At 34.8% G+C, this 18,490-nt stretch overlaps 2 protein-coding genes across 4 annotated transcripts; both read right to left on the bottom strand.

Annotated features, from left to right (window-relative positions):
* Positions 1-127: 127 nt before the first annotated feature.
* On the bottom strand, positions 128-8,178 carry LOC131779431 (neutral amino acid transporter 9-like). The gene is made up of 14 exons (XM_066159862.1): positions 7,914-8,178; positions 6,687-6,852; positions 6,480-6,559; positions 5,663-5,726; positions 5,408-5,501; positions 4,791-4,958; positions 4,603-4,653; positions 4,201-4,374; positions 3,537-3,623; positions 2,803-2,909; positions 2,350-2,454; positions 1,946-2,094; positions 1,672-1,761; positions 128-1,555 (listed from the first exon to the last, which is right to left on the bottom strand). Exons 1-14 carry the CDS (start codon positions 8,048-8,050, stop codon positions 1,384-1,386), a joined length of 1,644 nt encoding a protein of 547 aa, XP_066015959.1. The 5' UTR covers positions 8,051-8,178; the 3' UTR covers positions 128-1,383.
* Positions 8,179-9,512: 1,334 nt separating this feature from the next.
* Positions 9,513-17,568, bottom strand: LOC131779442 (neutral amino acid transporter 9). 3 transcript variants are annotated; one of them, XM_066159554.1, is made up of 15 exons: positions 17,366-17,482; positions 16,929-16,965; positions 16,517-16,703; positions 16,017-16,102; positions 15,344-15,407; positions 14,973-15,066; positions 14,573-14,740; positions 14,119-14,196; positions 13,350-13,532; positions 13,166-13,258; positions 12,815-12,921; positions 12,123-12,227; positions 11,646-11,794; positions 11,076-11,165; positions 9,513-10,684 (listed from the first exon to the last, which is right to left on the bottom strand). In XM_066159554.1, exons 2-15 carry the CDS (start codon positions 16,931-16,933, stop codon positions 10,513-10,515), a joined length of 1,581 nt encoding a protein of 526 aa, XP_066015651.1. In that variant the 5' UTR covers positions 16,934-16,965; positions 17,366-17,482; the 3' UTR covers positions 9,513-10,512. The 3 variants fall into 3 exon arrangements, with proteins under 3 accessions (XP_066015651.1, XP_058951977.2, XP_066015650.1); XM_059095994.2 differs by lacking the exon at positions 16,929-16,965 and having other exon boundaries at positions 17,366-17,568; XM_066159553.1 differs by lacking the exons at positions 12,123-12,227; positions 16,929-16,965 and having other exon boundaries at positions 17,366-17,568.
* Positions 17,569-18,490: the final 922 nt, after the last annotated feature.

Raw genomic sequence — 18,490 nt, 5'->3', positions numbered from 1 at the left:
AATAACTAAAACCATACATTTCCCAAAACATGGTGGTCCCTTCCTAAAAAAAGGGGCATTGCATGTGTCTCTCCAGATTATGCCTGCAATCAAGCAATCACTTTCTACCCATCCATCAAACAAACAATCAAACCACACATTTTTTTAATATATTCTTGGTAAGGGCAGAAGCAGTACATGGCTCAACCATTATTTGAAATAAAACCTTAAATACACATTTTAAAAACAAATGAATCCACAAAACTGGCCATCAAGCAAATACATGTAACATACATACATACATACGTTTATTGACCACTTCCCCAAAGGGGCTTTTCAGTGCCAATTACAAAGGAAAAGATAAAAATAAAAACATATACAAATAATTTAAAGTTACAATTACAAATCATTAGGATATCATTCCTCCCTCTTAAATTTGTCTAAAAGCACCCCTCTAAGCTTACTCCTAAAACTATTAACATCGATGCACACCTTAATATCATTATTTAAATTATTCCAGATGTTCACTGTCCTATAGTAAAAAGTCTTCTTCGTCTCTGTCCTATAGTAAAAAGTAACTGCTATTAATACCCATTAAGCCAGTAAAGTGCTATTTGGCAATTATATTGAAAATAGCACAAAATGCTTTTAAACCTCAACACCCAGGCATCAGACTATTGTAACTCTCAAACTATTCCATTACATGAAAACTGAAACTTCTTAATTGCCTTAATAATTCAAAGATTTTTCTCAAGTATTAAAATGAAGTAATGGTTTTGGCTTGATGCCTTACAAACAACTTGGACCCTGTCTTTGGGAAATAAGGCCACGTCATTCAAACATAATCAGGAAAAACAAATAAGTAAATTGCATACAATATATATACATATATATACACACACACCCAAGATAATAAGTTGTCATTGAAACATCATGATGATAACATAGTACAAATATTATCCAGAGATATGACTCTGAAAATATGTCAAAAGCATCTTTTATTTACAAGCAAATACATTTGCCTTATGCTTAATCTTTTCTAAAGTGCTCTTAATAACTATCACACTGTTCTATGAGATGCAAAGTATTTTAAACCCTCACTTGTGATGGTATAAATGTCTTCATGGTAGCAAAAATTTAGAAATGGTTTTTAGGTTTGTTATGTGTCATTATGTAATAGTGACCTACCAATGCAGAGTTGCTGGTCATTAACACTTAGTAGCAACAAAAAAGTTTACCAATTCATAACTTGCCTGTAAATTTATAGTTACGAACATTTGTGAACACTTCAAACACCTTTGGCAAAGAAGACAACCTAGACTCAAAGCAAATGAAGTTTTCTTATTACCACCTCTAGAGTGCCACCACTTTCATGCATTATCCACTTAATTTCTCAGTAAAGTCTCAAGCAGAAGTGAAGAACTGAGCCATTAAGTTAGCAAACCCAAGCAAAACAATAATAGAATGGAATCCAGCACTCAGCCAAGACAGCTTTCCTTTTTGCTTCTGTATCACTATGTACACAATACAGGGTAGTGCATAATCATAGGCCACTCCACTTAATGATCCCGCATACCTGTAAATGGGATAAAATAACAATAATATAAAACAAAATGAAAAGGTCCTCCATGAAAATTTCTAAAATACCATATATCACATGCTCACATGACAGTTAGGTTGTCCATTAGTTACCTGATAAAGTCACCAACATGTGGGTAGACCACAGCAAATAATACACAGGTCCCAATCAGTACAAAGTTTAGGATAAACACATGTAGATAGCTGTGTAAAAGAATATCAGCTCAATTAAAAGAGAAGAAGTTACCTTAGTAGAACACATGCAATATTGCTTAGGTATGAAAAATTGCACTGGATACTAAAAAAAGTATATTGCTACACTACAAAAACTATTTTGCAACCTGTTACCTGAGCACATGCAGAGCAGAAGATCTAGAAACAAACTCACCTGGGATAGGTTTTTTTGAAGAAATAGAACATGAACTGCACACGTATGACATACATGGCCAGAGGAAACACGGTGGTAAGTTGAAACAGAAGAAAGAGCCTAGCTATAAATGTCATAACGTCTGCAGCTGGAAAGTTATCAAGAAGAACCTAAAAATTGATTGAGGTAATTAAAAACAATTTTAATAAATTGTCCTTTCATTCAGTCTCAGGCTAATTGCCCAGTTACCTTTTGCTTTGATAGCTGCATACTCTCTTAAAATCAGACACTAAAGATTTGCAAAAGTGCAAAGGAATTGTTTAGGGTGCATCCACTACAAGGGCACATAACTTGTAGGGATATATTTTAGTAAATCTGTACATCTCTAAATACAGTCATGCACAACTTTTGGTAGGATATATTACCTGTTGAATACAATCTTTTTCTCTAGGAAAAGAAATGAAGAACAGCACTCCAACAAGTGTATATGTAAATGCTACAAGACAGAAAGCTACACTGAGGTCTCGTTCCTGAAATGAAAGAAGAGAAAAGAGTAACTCTTACATCAGTATGTTATTGTTCTTGATACTGTTCTCCATACATTCTCCAGGGCACTGACAAGGAGAATTTGTTTAAAAATTTAAGAGCTTCTTTAATTGGTGATCATTTCCTTTACTCTCATAACTTTAAGGTGTGATTCAGGGGTGATGTTATGAGGAGGCATTAGAAACTAGTTACCCCTAGGAGTCAGAAACTTCAATTTAAAATAATTCATTAACACTATTGTATTGCATTTAATTAATACTATTTTATTATAGTTGGGCAAAACTAAATAAATAAACACTTGAGAGTAACCTTCAAAAATATGGATCACTTACGTTATTTTTAGGGTTCTCCTGGTTCCTCATTATTGATAGAATACAGTTGTGAATTAAGTAGGCCAGAGTAAGTAAACCTGTTAGGGCAGGAAAACTAGCCTTGAACACTACAACAGAAGAAATGGGAGACATGTTAGTATAAAAATATCCCATATAACTACAAATAATGATAGACATTACTTCTTTATCATGAACTATTGCCAATCTTGGACACATACTCCCAAACAAAATTAAGGTAAAAAATATAAAGCTAAGAAAATAACAAATAAACTGCTGCTTTACAGTTTTAAAAAAATGTTACACAGAAATCTTCTTTCTACTTAACCCCTTTCACCCTAAGAGTGACTACCATGTTATTTCTCCTTACAGTAACACCACTGAATCAAACATTAAAGTCATGACAACAGAGAAAAAGATCATCAACTACGGAAGGACCTCTTGATAATTTAACAAATTCTCCTTGTCTGCACCCTAGGAAATGTATTGGGAACAGTATGGAGAATATGCAAAGTGATGTTAGGACGTAAAGGATTGAGACCATCCTTCTAAGTTTGGACTAAGATTTGTGTAATGTTATTATTTAATAACATTTCTTAATTGGTCATCTATCTAATATTTTGTAAACCTAAATTATATCTTACTAAGTGATTTTTATTTTCTTGCTCTAACTCAAGTACCAGTATCTTTTACTGATGTTAAACTTTTTTTAATCAGCACTAGCTTCAAGATCTTACTTGGTATTTTTTTAAAGTCCAGGTTGACTCCCCATATGCTGGCTTTGATAATGGTGAAGATGATAATGTAGATGGCTGACACGGTTCCTGTGTAGAGAAAAGTATAAAGGTAACTAGAAACAGCCCATTTAAGAATTGCATTCTATCAGATGCAGTCCAAATGTTTAAGCCAACTGAAGTCAAGCTTAAAAGTAAATGCTACTCCCATAGTTGTATGGAGACATGTTGGCTCTATACTATTCTTTTCGTGCCAATTCTTTTTCAAATTTCTCTTTCCAGCACCAACCCAACCTCTTGAAATGTTCTTGACAAGTGACTTTTGAGATTTCCAGCTGTGGTTGTCATTTTGCATGAATAAATAGTAAGTTTTGGGCTGTGGGCCCACAGGTTGTAACCCATTGCAATTAATCCCCATGTTTACTCCTGTTTCTTTCATCAGTGACTGTTATTTCAAAGGCAAAAGTCTCTTTGTCATTACTGTACTACAGATTTTATGACACAAGAGCTGGTAAGTACATTATAAAATTCCCTGTCTGTTACCTATTATATAAATTGACTGAGCTTGAAGAGAAAAAAGAGAGAGTGAGATTACAAAAATAATATTGAGGACATAGAAAAAGATAAACTAAACAACACTGATCACAGAAACTTAATATTACCTTACCTAAAGAATTAAACTTTGTGAAAAAAGTTGGTGACCTGACACTGCACAGTGGAAAGAAGACAGCAATCAACAAGTATGGTACAGTGTGTTGAACATGCCAAAATGAATTTTCATCCTGAATAACTGAGCTATTTGAAGAAGTTACCCCTGCACTGTAGCCACCTGGGCAAAGCACTGAAAAAAAGTGTGTGGATAACATGAGCAGAGAGCTCAACAAAGTATTTATATAAAGTATTTAAAGTGTTTACCAAAAGTGTTTCTAACAGGTAGATGGATAAAGCAGATGAAAATGAAGAAAAATTCAAAATGAACTCATGAACAATCGTGCCACAAGTAAATTTGTTGGGCAAATAGCACATAAAAAATAATACTCTATGGACATAGACATAAACTTTTTGCTACCTTCCAAAGTGGTTGAAGAGTTGATCACTAGTGCAACTGAAAATATGTTTTCTAAATGGGAGGAAAGAAAAACTATTTGAATAAACAGTTGTTACGGTTAGAAGGTGTCAATTTTATACTCATAAACAGGTTTGTTTAACATTTCAATTTAGTCATAAGTCATGTACCATACTTATAAAATACCTTACCTTGGATGTATTTTCCAGAGTTGAAGAGAAAGTTGCTCATTAAAACCCAAAATACAATGACTGCACTGACGAGAGGTGCCACTGAAAACAATACTGCAATGAGCTCTCCAGGTTTACCAAGATACTCTCTACATAAAGCAGAAAATTCCACAACATCTCCATGCTCCACTAAAGAGACAAAAGAGGTAATTTAATTGATAAGTTCCTTAGTACTAGAGTTGAACTTCAAATTTGGCATTATCAAAAGTAGATACATTATTTTATATTAAAATAATTGGGATAGACTTTTGTCAGCTATAACCTTACAACATTAAATGTCAATGAAATTAATATAATTTTGTCAACAATTAAAAGAGTAGTAAAGCAGAATATCAAAATGCACAGTCTGTCACATTTCAATGCCTAACTCCCACAAGTGATTAACAAATTACTTCTCCCTATAATATCCAGACATCACCCACCAAACTCATTATGAGAATACTCAAAATTATCAGGTAGAATTAATCTCTCACCAAATTCTCCCAACTAATTTACAAGGAAATGTGTATCAGCTACAAGGGAAAATTAATAATCAGATCACAATATTTAATAGGATAAGAGGCTCAATTACACAATACCTTTCTCTTGTGAACACTTTATTATCAAGTAGCAGGTGTAAAAAATAATTCCAGCCATTACTATCACAAGAATGGTACCCAGAACAAATCCAGCCTGAAAAAAATAGACAGAAATTCAGCTTAAATATTAAGTAGCTTTCAGGTCATTGAAACAGAGTAAACAATTAACTTTGGATAACAATGATTTCATGATTATAGTAAAGTTACTGTTAGTAGTAAATTATCCAGGAATAGAGGCGCAACATAGCTGTAAACCTGATTGATAGCCCATGGCATGCTCAACAGTGATGTGCCCATCATCGTGTTCCAAATGGAAAAGCTGGGAAATAAATACATTTATTGAAATTCAAATCATACAAAGGCGAGTACTGCCAGAGAAGTGCAGAAATTGAGTGCAGATAAATGTAAATTTCAGCATTGTAATCATCAGTTTCAAAATACCACACTCACCTCAAAAGCAACATTAGAAATTCTAAAGCATGGTTAAATAGAGACTAAGGGGCACAAAACCAGTTTTCCTTAGTGAAACAGGGCTTAAACCAAAAAAACTTTTAGTAGAAGAAATACATACATTTTTTACAACAGGACAATAATTGTTAGGTTAGAGGTAGTTCATTAGACTAGGTGAAGTATTTAGTCATAACCCATTCACAACAAAGCTTTAAATTCACAAAAGCTGTTTTGTTTAACAGGTTTGAAATCGTTTTCTTCATAGCAGCTGCTTAAGGCCATGTTTGTCAACTTCAAATTTAGCACATGAAAATAAAAGTTAGTGGCCAGTAAACCTTAGAGAAAACTTAGTTTTTTCAGTTCCCTACTTTTGATTTCCATTTAGGTAACCCTTCACTCTCAAGATCCTCTAGCTGATTCTCCTTACTGTCTGCCATACAATTCTTGTGATGTTATTTTGAAGAATTTGGTATATTTTTCTCTATTCCCATCACTTGTCTGTTTTATATTGTATTGATATTGTAAGAAGAAATTCTGTCTTGGTCACTCATGTGAGAGTTAAAGGGTTAAACCCAGTTTAACTAAACATGTTTTGCTAGTGTGAATGGGGTATTAGTCTTACATTGTGACAAGGCTGCTTTGTTTCTCATTCCTCTCTTTTGTGACAACAGACTGAGATGGAAGCAGGTGACTTGGAATTATCTATAAAAGGGGAAAAGCACAAACTTATGAAGTTTACCTAAGGAGTTAAAATAATACACTAGACAGACTAGTTTTGAAGCCTTACAAGCATGCATGGTGAAATTTCCATAAATAATGATTTACTTACCACATTGTGATTAGATAAGCGAGAGATGTATCTATAACGATTGAACTTGGCTGCCAAGTCCCAATACTCCAAGGACGACACAATTGCTTTCTTGAAAGAATTAAGATTGAAGGGTTTCCTTGTTTGAGAATAATTTCCTGTTGTGATGCCATTTTGGTTTCTTTTACTAAAGAGTAATAAAATAAAAACAAAACCAATTCAAACGAAGACAATGCTTTACTCTAACTTGCTCCGGTTCAGAAGTCTACGTTCCATGGACCAAGTGTTTAAAATCCGTATTGAAAATCCAGTTTGCACCTAGTCCATTGTACCACTCAATGTAAAATCAAAAGAAAATCGAGCGTGCTTATCATGTGAGAAAAAAAAGGATTTGATAAAGCTAAATAGACTTTGAGATCACGGTAACGTACCTCCTCAATTACAAGCTATCCACTACCTTGAGCTTTCAAAATCCATTGCGGCATGTGAACAGTTCGTGTCGGCTGCTTCGCCAACATGAATGAATGACCTTTCATTTTATGACGATTTCTGATAAATTACTCTTGCTCTCCAGTTATCATTCTCAAAGTAACATAAAATCAACTTGAAGCCAGATTAATTTGGTAAATTGTGGTCCCTCGTAGAACAACTGAGAGATAAACAACTTGTGTGTGCCATGTTATGGTTTGCATTAAGTGAGTACTACACGTAAACTGCCCCAAATAGTCTATGGTATTTCCAAAATTGCCGTTTACTTTAAACTGTTGTAAAGTTGTGCAAAAAGGCCACAAATTATCATTTTTGACAAGGCTTTTTACTTGTACCATGAGCTCAGTTTAGGGGGCTCTGTATTTTTGGTGTTAGATTAATCTCCCGCGGAAACGATCTTACACCCACATGCTCTGCAGGTGCATCCAAGGACTAAAATACTCCAAGTGAGTTTTTTCCCGCGCACCAAAGTATAAACAGAGATGCCTACACTCCCATCAAATTCAAACTGTCTGGAAATGCTATCATTACCTATTTCTGCAAAGTCATACTTCCGTTGGATTTAACCGTCAAGATTCGATTATGGCGTAATTCCGCTGGTTTATTTCATTACTGCGAAGATTGCTTTCAAATTCACTCCGCTAGTTTTAATAGCTGAGAAATTTACGGCACTGCACAAAGTAGAGTGTCAACTGCGAAAATTTGCATAAAGCTGACAACGTTATAGAAATTGCACACCCCTCACGACAAGGACTCTACCTTGAATTAGCTGGAAAATTTGACTTGTCTCCAGAATTGCTTGAATCGCCCAGTTGAACCGAGATTAAAGGAGATTTTTCGTCTATGATCGCCACTCCCACTTCACTTAAAGAGTTTGGTCCTTTTTCATCAGCCATGATATGATTCAAAATTCTCAGTCGGGTAAACTGATGCTGAGTTGTGCTTTGTTTAAATATTTTCCTTTTGGAGGAACAAGGCAGCTTTTTGTATGACGGCTTATATCGGGTCTTGTTCGAGGGGTACTGTAAATATCAACACAGGAGCGTACAAGCGTTATACCCGTCTTGACCAGTCACCACCGAGTCACGAGCTTTTTAAAACGTCTCTTTTAAAACATGCAGTTAATAGAAGACACAAGATCCAGAGGCGGGAACGTGGTTTACCCGCAGTGATGTGATGGAACTCGGAACTGTAACAGAATACGACCAAACAAAGAACAGGATCGATTTTTGGAGAGTTGCTCCTTGAATTTTACTTATTACTATTATTACTTATTATTATTAATGAAGGAGCGTTTTACGAAGATCGTTATCGTAAATTTCATCCTCTTTAAGAACCCAAGCAAAACACTTTGTTCTCTGACAGAAGAAACATTTTCCCGTGAGTGATATAAGTCAGTCAGGCTACGTTGTTTAACACCAAATTACATCATGTGTCAGGAGCATCTAAAGGACAAGTTGAGACGAGTAAAGTGCACAACATGCACTTAATAAAACTGTTCACAAGTGTGGTGCCCGTTTGCAGGCTGTCTGGTAACAAATAAAGGTCAGAGGTTGCACCAAATCAATCAATTTTCTTACGGTCCCCCAGGTAAGTATTAAAAGTAGTTAAACTAACTGACCTCGGGGTCACGAGTTCACTACCCAATTTAATTTTTAATTAACCTTAGGCAAAAACAGCCACACCCCAGTGCCGACTGTTGAAAGTAAAGGGGCATGACAAACCTACGGCATGTGTGATGGGAACGATTGACCAGAATGAAAAGATGCCTTCAGAGTTTTGCTCCGGATAATATGTCTTTCAACAATTTATTTTATTTAGGAGTTATTAAAGTGGTGCTTTTCATAAAGGGCTGGAGCACGGGCTGATTTGGGATGAAAATCTATCGTTGCATCAATATTTGACAACCTCGCGAACAGATTTCATTGGGATGGAGACACATACGAGTTGATAATATTCTGTAGAAAGGGGTGATACATAAAGCTCTATGGATTCACAGAGGACATCTGAAAATGTTGTGCTACTCGTTTCGAGAAGAATGAACTGACACGCTTAGCTCTCTTAGTCTAGCACTTAATAAACTTTCACCTTTACCATCCTTACCGCGCCACTTCACTTTGTCTTAACAAATAAAGGCTCGAGATCATGAAGGAGCCCTTAAGTGGATCCTTATTTTGTGAGGCAGTTGATCCCCCCTTTGGTGTACCACTTTAACCACCCTCTCTCGAGTACACCTCTGTTTCTCCAAAGGCTAGATTATTTTCTTGCAACGTGTACCAAAATTTGTTAGGTGCCAAGTTACGTGGGGGGTTTAACTAAAGTGCAAAGCAGTAAGAAACTATTTACAGATCAGTGACTTCGTTGCGGTTTTATTTTATTATTTGAAACCTCTCCCCACAAAGATACCCGTTGCATATTGATAAAATTATTTGGAACATAGAAATTCTTTTAATCAGGTGCAAACCCGTATCGAGGGTCTTCAGACGCAGCAAAAACACCACCTAAAAATAGACGTTTCCCAAAATATTCGTTACGGAAACGGAATAAATTAATTCCCCGAAAAAGCACAGATCAATAAATAATAAAACCAGAGCAAAATTATCAACTCAAATATCATTGTGCGTTCACCTCTTCTTATCGTGAAGGGCATTTACTGACTTTGATTACATTACAATTTTCAAAAAATATATATTTTCAATCAGGTTTTTGTTTGATGTCTCCTATCTAAGTACATTGTTTAGTTATACGAACCAGGAAATGTCCCAAAACAGGGGAAAAGTGCAAACACAAGGGAGCCCATCTTTGGGTAGTCGCGCAACGCTCCCCATTACGTGAAAACCGAAGACAGACTGCGAAGGAGACTAGCAAGGAGGTCGAGCCAGCATTAAATACTTCGTGACTGTACTTCTTATGTTTAAATCTTTTTTTCCCAGTCCTTATTCCACTAAACAATGATCTGAAAATTGATAAAATTTTTCTTATAAAAACGATTCAACGCATATGCTAGTGTGGAAAGCTGAGTTATAATGGATAAAAAACATGAGTACGGTAAAAAAAGGTACATCATGTTATCAAATAAGAGAATAGAGAATTTAACTGAGCTAACCAGTGACGATGCGCATATTCCTCAAAACTTTATCGAAATCATACAGTATGACAGTGACCTGCACCAGGTAATTAAAGTAGTCCACCGAATTTTGAACATTTAACGCATTTGATTGTAGGAACCATTAACATTGAGGTCTCAATTAAATCCTCGAGACAATTTGCCACATAACTGCATAGAACACATATCTCAAGTATCTTATTCTACCGAATTACAAGATTAGAACATCGAATTGAACTATCAAAAATAATCTCATCCATTAATAAAGAACTGGGACATAAAATTCAGTACTCCAAAAACAACAATGCAAGAATGAAACACGGTGCTGGGCCAAGAGAGCTGTCCTTTCTGTTTCTGTATCAGCATGTGCACAATACATGGCAGTGAGTAGTTGTAAGCCAGGCCACTTAATGATCCCACATATCTGTGACAAAAGACAAGAGTGCATCACGTGAGCTATTGTGAAATAAGAATCCATTTTCCCTAGGACAGCTCTATTAAATTGGGACCGTTTTAATCGTCATAGCAAAAAGAGACAAAAAAATGGGGAATAAATTTGAGGTGAAATTAAGTTGTTAATTTGACAACCTGTGCACAGTGGTCATGTAGTAAGACCAAGGGAGCCGCAATGTTTTTTTTAATTACAAACTGTTTCTGGTCTAGAGTTAAAGTGAGAAGGAGATTAGCAATACATTTCAGATAATGTCCTTGTCTGATTTTTTCTATTTTTTTTTTTTGAGAGAAGTAACCAAGAACGGACCAAGCCTGTTTCTGACATTTCTTCAACTGTAATCCTGAGGATTTCCTTTAGTTACCTGATTATGTTGCCAACATGTGGATAAACTACAGCAAATAATACACAGGCTCCAATAAGGGCTAGGTTCAAGACAAATACATGTAGGAAGCTGTGAAAAAAAACAACACAAGTTTTTTTGCAAAAAAAAAAAGACATTTATAGGTCTTCATATGTTACAATAATCACACTTTTGAATCTTTAACAAGCTTGGCCACCAATCTGTCCTAAAAACAATAAAGGGGGTAAGATTCTACAAAAACTGCGATGCTGCATTGGCGGGGGAAATTACAGGATAATTTGCTTTTATCAACTGAGTTGATGATATAGATTGGTCACTTTTCAAGTATAAGCCCTTTGTCTGAGTGAAATATGAAGGTTTTTTCAAATTTTTTTTTTGCTCTGACAAAAGGCTAATGCTCAAAATGTCAGCTGTAGAAACTCTTTACAGTAACCAATTTAAATTATCTAAAACCAAATTAACTAGCCCCCCACACACAAAAAATAACATCTGACAAATTCATCACTTATAAAAATTTCCAGTTGACAAATTCCAAAAGGCAATGAAAAGAAAAGCTTCAAACCAACTTACCTTGGATAAATTTTGTTAAAGAAGTATAACATGAGTTGCACACGTATGATGTAAACAATCAATGGAAACACAGTGGTAAGTTGAAACAGGAGAAAAAGCCTTGCTATAAATGTCATAATGTCTGGAGCTGGAAGATTATCAAGAAGAACCTACAGGATAATGAAAACATCATCAGCAAAAGAGCAATTAATTACAATAAAGAAACATTAAGAAGTGTGTAGAAAAGGTAATATATGAAAATGTGGTTTTGCACCAACTTTAATTTTGCATTTTCCAGGATAAACATCTAATTCATGCTATCAGGAAGTTATTTATTGAATAATACTACTGTTAAGTAATGTTTTTTGTCTTGCACTTAAGCTTTGACTGGTTTGTTACTCCATGTCCATCCAACAGTAAGGTCCACTGCACTAACTGATTTACAATGTTCAAAAACCTCTTTCCTAATTTTATTGAAGAACCAACTATACACTTTACCTCTTGAATACAAGACTTTTCTTTGGGAAAACTAATAAAAAACAGCAAACCAACAACTATGTATGTTAAAGCTACCAAGAAGTAAGCTATGCTGAGGTCACGTGCCTGACAAAAAAGAATAATTAAAAGAGGTAATTTTTCCAATAAAATTAAAATGCTAAATTTTATCAAGCATATCCCAGCTGCCATATATATGCTTATTCTACAAGTTTGAGTGCTAAAAGAAATAATGAAACCTCTTTAACAACCTATCTAAGATAAGTTTGAGGCTTTGTGGCTTAACCTATGGACGACTAGGGAAGTGAAAAGAAACCCTTCCTGGTGAAATGTAGGGTTAAAACAACTCAACCCTTTAATTCCCAAGAACTGATTGTCAATTCTCCCCTCCAGCTGCTGCAAATTTCTTTGTAAACTAGCTATGAGAATTTGGTATCAGATCAAGATAACACTTTTACTCGATAAGTTTGAGTATTCTCATTACCTAGCTGTTTGCTGGATAATGTATGGATATATCCTAAGGAAAAGTTACACATAAATCAATTCTGGGAGTTGAAAGGTTAAATTAATAAACTAGGGTTGCAGGATTACCCATACACATTGCATAATGACTCTTTACAGGAACAAGAACACTCTGATTCATATTTGGGCAACAATAAACAACACCTTTTAGTATTTTTACTTGAAGCACTTACATTATTTTTAGGGTTCTCCTGATTCCTCATTATTGAAAGAATGCAGTTGTGAATAAAGTAGGCCAGAGTAAGTATTCCTGTTAGAGCTGGAAAACTAGCCTTGAACACTACAACAAAAATATAGATAGATCTATATCACCTATACTGTATAATATCCAGAACTACCTAGTAACTTTCTAGTGGCATGCAGTCCATGTATTTTTTCCTAAATTTGCAAATATCTTTTTTATGGCATTTATCCCTCCCATCTTGAGTTCTATCTAACAATTATGGTAATATCCACACAATAAGTCAGTCAATAAGACTAACTGTAACATCTAAGTATCCATTAGAGGTTCCCTTTTAACTTACTTGGTATGCTGTCATGTTTAAAATCCATGTGAATTCCCCATATACTGGCTTTGGTAATGATGAAGACAACAATATATGCAACTGATAAGGTTCCTGCATGTAAAGAATTGAGACATAGACTGTTCATGAATACCCTCACTTTACATTAAAAACAATTGCCTTAGCTCTATAACAGTGAGCTCACCAAGAGAGTTAAATTTAGTGAAGAACGTTGGTGACTTTACACTGCACAAGGGAAACAGGACGGCAATTAAAAAGAGGGGTACGGTGTGTTGGAGCTGCCAGAATTTGAAGAAGCTTGTTTTGTCAGCTGTTATTAAACTATTTGCAGAGCTTGCTGATGCACTGTGGCCACCAGGGCAAAGAACTGTAAAGAGATCAAACGAGGAATAACCAATTAACATAAAAAAAGCAAAGTGGTTTGAAATACAGGCAGCTGTTCAGTTATAATTTTCTTACTCTATCCTTATCAAGTGCACAAAGAAGAGGTTAAAACAAAGAAATCAAAGATCAAAGCAATTTACTTTAAAAATATTGTAAATGGACAAATTAATAAAAAGAAAATTAATTAAATACACCTTGGATAAAAGGATTAATAAATTATCAAGTACAGTGAGGAATGAATGAATGAATAACTGAAAAAGTGAATAAGTGTCAGACAAACTGTCCTATCAACTGACAGAAATTTAATGTGTTGTTGCAAAAAGGAACCGATGGTAAAAATTAATGGTAAAAGGATGAACTGAACCTGAAAAGATGGAACATCAAAAGATAGAAAATCAAAATGTTAAGATGGAAAATCAAAAGATGGAGTATGGAAGGAGAAAGGAATAGAAAATATGGGTATCTGATTAGGAGTAATTGAGCAGAAAAAGTTGTATTCAAGCCACACATTTAAGATTTATAAGATTGAAAAGTAAATAGTTCTCTTGGATTAATTCACACCAAAATACCTTCTAAGTGGCCTGGAGAGAAGCTTCCATTTGTAATATTTCTGGAAGTGGGAACTGAATAAGCATGATGGACAGTCTCTATAACACAAATTAATATTCTGTTTAATAATTATGATACTAACAGTAATAATAATAGAAATAACACAGAAAGGAAAAATAAAATAATTTTTAAAACAGGATAAGAATACAATTTAGTACATTGTTTTAGCAAAGAGATTCCGCAAACCTTGAAAAATAATAAAAAATTAAATAAAGATGAAATGTTAAAAATTTAAGCACTACTCACTTTTAATCTGTATAACATATGGGGAATACAACTCCCTTCCAACGAATGAATCATTTAATTAGTGGTAAAATCAAATTACAGTGACCCATTTTTAAATTTTTTGCCATTTCCTGAAGACCTGTACTGACCAAAACCTTGCATCAAGCTAATACAAAAGAAGATAGTTACCATGAATGTACTTTCCAGAATAGAACAAGAAGCTGCTCATTAAAACCCAAAAGACTATGGCCCCTCCAGCATTAGCAGCCACAGAAAACAGGATTGCAATGAACTCTCCTGGCTTACCAAGGTACTTCTTACAGATATCAGAAAATTCTAGGACGTCACCTTGTTTTGCTAAAGGAACAGTAAATTGAAAATCAAACCAACTAATTAGGAGTCAGGACCTATCTAGGGCAGGCAAGGATCTATGTTTCATGAAGGGCAGAATTAAGGCCTAATTAATTACATCATGAAAATTTATAATCAGTCACTAATAAAGTTACTTGCATAAACATGTTATATTAATTTCGTATATCATTAATAATGAATAACATTATAACCATGTGAATTCAAAAACCTCACTAACCCGTTTCTTCTGCACATCTTATTATCAAGTAACAGCTATAGAGGCAAAGACCTGCCATGACAACCAAGAGAATAATGGCAAGAGCAAAACCAGCCTGGAAAACATGATATGATACATTCATTGTTAACTTACAGTTAGTGTATTTACTAGCTACTGTTCTTTATTGTAGTTCATATGGAATTAGTGCTGAGACACACACAGACATAATAAAACTGGTCCTTTTTTTTTGTTTAATCAGGATTAGTATGGGAACACTCGGAATGAATCAAATCAGTACCTCAGTCTTTCACCAGTGAGAGTTCTTTATCTTGTAATGTATCTTCTATAAATATCATTTTAGTCTAACTCTTTATTTTTATTTATTCACAAACCTGATCAATTGCCCAAGGTATACTTAATAGTGAGGTACCCATCATTGTGTTCCAAATTGAAAAACTGGAAAAATATCATAAAATGAAAAAATATACATATAATCAGATAAATTCCTTCCTGGCATGTGTTAACACTGAAATCATTGCTGTTATTAGTAGATTAAGATAACATCAAAGGATTGTCAACACTTAGCTTATATTGGTTAAAGCTACAAAATACTATTGGAGAGAGAGGTCAAGAACACATGAAATAGTCTAGTCTAGTTCCCTGGAGTAAAGTGAACAGGAGTATTGCTCCCCTCTCCCCCCCTCTAAAGTTTTAGAAAATCTCCTTGAAAGATCACAGGTAACTATAAGTAAAAACCTGGGTGGATACATTAATTTTAAGCACTGTGAGAGGGAAGTGTCACGCTCAAGATATCAATACTAAGCATTGTTCTAGCTCATACCTGAGCCTGTTGGTTCAATACCTCACTAACTAACTCACAAACAAAGGCATGCCTATTTCATAGCCAACAATTACCTGATGAGGGTCCATTATGATAATGGTTTACCATTTGATAAGTACATTCCTATGCTTAGCCAGAGCCAGAGTGATATATCAGATCTAGGTTTACTATATGGTGCAGTTAACATTTATAATCAAATATTTATTAATAACAACTTAACTAACATTGTGACCAGACTGCTTTGTTTTTCATTTGATTCTTTCGGGATGACAAGAAATAAGTGAGGTGGAAGTATATGTCTTGGAATAATCTAAATGAGAGAAAAAAAAATTTCTGATAAGCATTGCCCAGGTAGATGTGACATTAAGATTTTAATTAGGGAATTAAGGTCAACTTGTATACATGGATTTTTGCGTTCTTGCATACTATTTCTCAGTAATATTTATATTAGGACAGAGGGGATTTATCAGATCAGAGTGACTTTGGATTCCATCCTTCTGATCCTGCTTATCCAAAAAAAAAAAAAAAAAAACGGGTTAGGAAGAATAAGTTAAGAATAAGTTAAGAATTTCTATAAAAAAATTGTTAAAAGTCCATAAGGATTTATAGAAGCTGAAAAAAAACTTTTGTACCTATACCAATTAGGAAAAAACAAAAAACTCATTTTTACAATTGTACAGTTCCATATTTAAAACTATGTAAATTAGCATCGTATTGTCCTTACCACATTGTGTCTAGACAGTCTGGATATGTATCTGTAGCGATTGAACTTAGCAGCTATGTCCATATCATGAGGTGTAACAACGGGATTTCTAAGTGTGTTGTAATGAAAGGGCTTCCTCTTTGCAAAGTTGTTCGATGACTCGCTATTCAATGAACCATCATGAGTGGAATTGCTATCATATAGGCCCCTACACAAACAATAAAATATATAAATAAATAAATAAATAAAAATATTTGATCAGCGTGGGTACCTGAGCAATTGTGCACTTATCCCTCACCTGACTCAATGTTAACCCTAACTTGTTGTTGGGTAAGGGCAGGGGTAGGTGTGCAGTTGCTCAGATACTGACATAGATCCCAGACATACACATTCAAACCCTTAAATAAAAATATGACGTATTCCCAAAAATTACCTCATAATGAGCCTAAAATATCCTGAAAGTCAATAAGCTAAGGAAGAAATAACAAGAGTCAGCTTCTAAGTATTAAAAATTGTGAAGTAGGTATGTAAATATTTTGAAAGAGTTTGAACATATGTCTCCACTCTCCTATTCCGTCTTCCCCACCTCCCAGTTCAGCAAACCCCCCTTTATCTACTAGAAATACCGATAGTCTTATTATTGATGTCCAAAAACCTTAAAATTTATCTCAAGGAAGCATCTTACATAAAGAAAAAAAAATTTAAATAGTTCACGTAATTGTTGCAATATCATCTATGAAACACCACATTACAAAATAATCGTTGCATTTGCAAGTTTTCAGGTAAGAGAGCTGCTTTCTACGAATTAATTATTTTAAAAAGGAAGAATAAGCTATTGATATCTCTTTCATTTCCTGCGGCTGTGCATACCTTGAACTATTTGAAGCACTGGACCTGTCTTTGACCGCATTGCTTGAATCGCCTTGCTCAGAAAGGAGGGGAGATTTTTCGTCGACGACTTTATCTCTCGTATATTCTGAGCGCTCCCCTTCCATAGCTAACTTCAGCTGTCATATATCGTCCATTTTATCTACAAGACTGACTCATTAACCCATTTACCTACGCGAGCTCACGTCGCCATAGGTTTTTTTTGGATAATAATGTAATGCGGAGGACTCGGTCGAGCTTCATGCATGATTACTTTCGGTAATAACTTCCGGTGAGTAGTCCTCCCATCCTTTACGATTTCATGGGAATGCGCCGGGGAAAACAGAGTTACTCTGCGAAAACTGATAGGTGCGTTTAACAGAGATGTTCATGGCTCAAAACTCAAGTTCATTGCTCAAGACTCAAGTTCTTCACTTGAAGGTTACATAAAACTTCGTTAAAATATGTTCAAAGAGAGGAGCAGGGAGTGCATCCCTTTCGGACTCACAAGCACATACCCTACCACACCTAACTACGGCCACTTACAGGTCTTTCTGACGGGTTTGTCCTCTCCGGAGTGAATACTTAAGTCACTGAAATGGAAAACCGTTCTTCCTGCCACACTTCAAAGTATTCATCACTCAATTCCAACTTAATTTCGCTTCTGGCGAACGCAAGTTTTGTTATAATGGACATTCTGGAATGCTCTTTTAACATGAGTAACACCCTCAAAGCTTCATCATAGCCGCCCCAAATTGCCGTCCCTTGGAAAAAGCTAATATTAAACTTTACTGCTCTGATGTAATCAAAACTTATCTTGTCTGAACACAGTTATAGACAATATCTCTAATTGTTCCCTTTATTAGCTGTTGATATTCATTCAATTATGCAATATACAATATTTTACAAAATATGAATCTAACAAATTTTAACTTATTTCAATAAACAAAAACTTTTTTCAATATGACACCCTACACTGTATGCAAAATTATTATTAATTGTAAGATCTATATTAACATGGCAGTAACATGTAAGGAAAATAAGATCCTAAACTTTAGTTGAAGCAAATATAAGTCAACTGGAAAAATGATTTTCAGTAAATGAAAAGCAATTAAGCAAAAAGAGAGT

The sequence above is a fragment of the Pocillopora verrucosa genome, chromosome 12 (genome assembly GCF_036669915.1).
Source record: "Pocillopora verrucosa isolate sample1 chromosome 12, ASM3666991v2, whole genome shotgun sequence".
In the NCBI taxonomy this organism is placed as follows: Eukaryota; Metazoa; Cnidaria; class Anthozoa; order Scleractinia; family Pocilloporidae; genus Pocillopora; species Pocillopora verrucosa.
The sequence above is the reverse complement of the archived record's forward strand: the minus strand, read 5'-3'. Positions and strand labels throughout refer to the sequence as shown.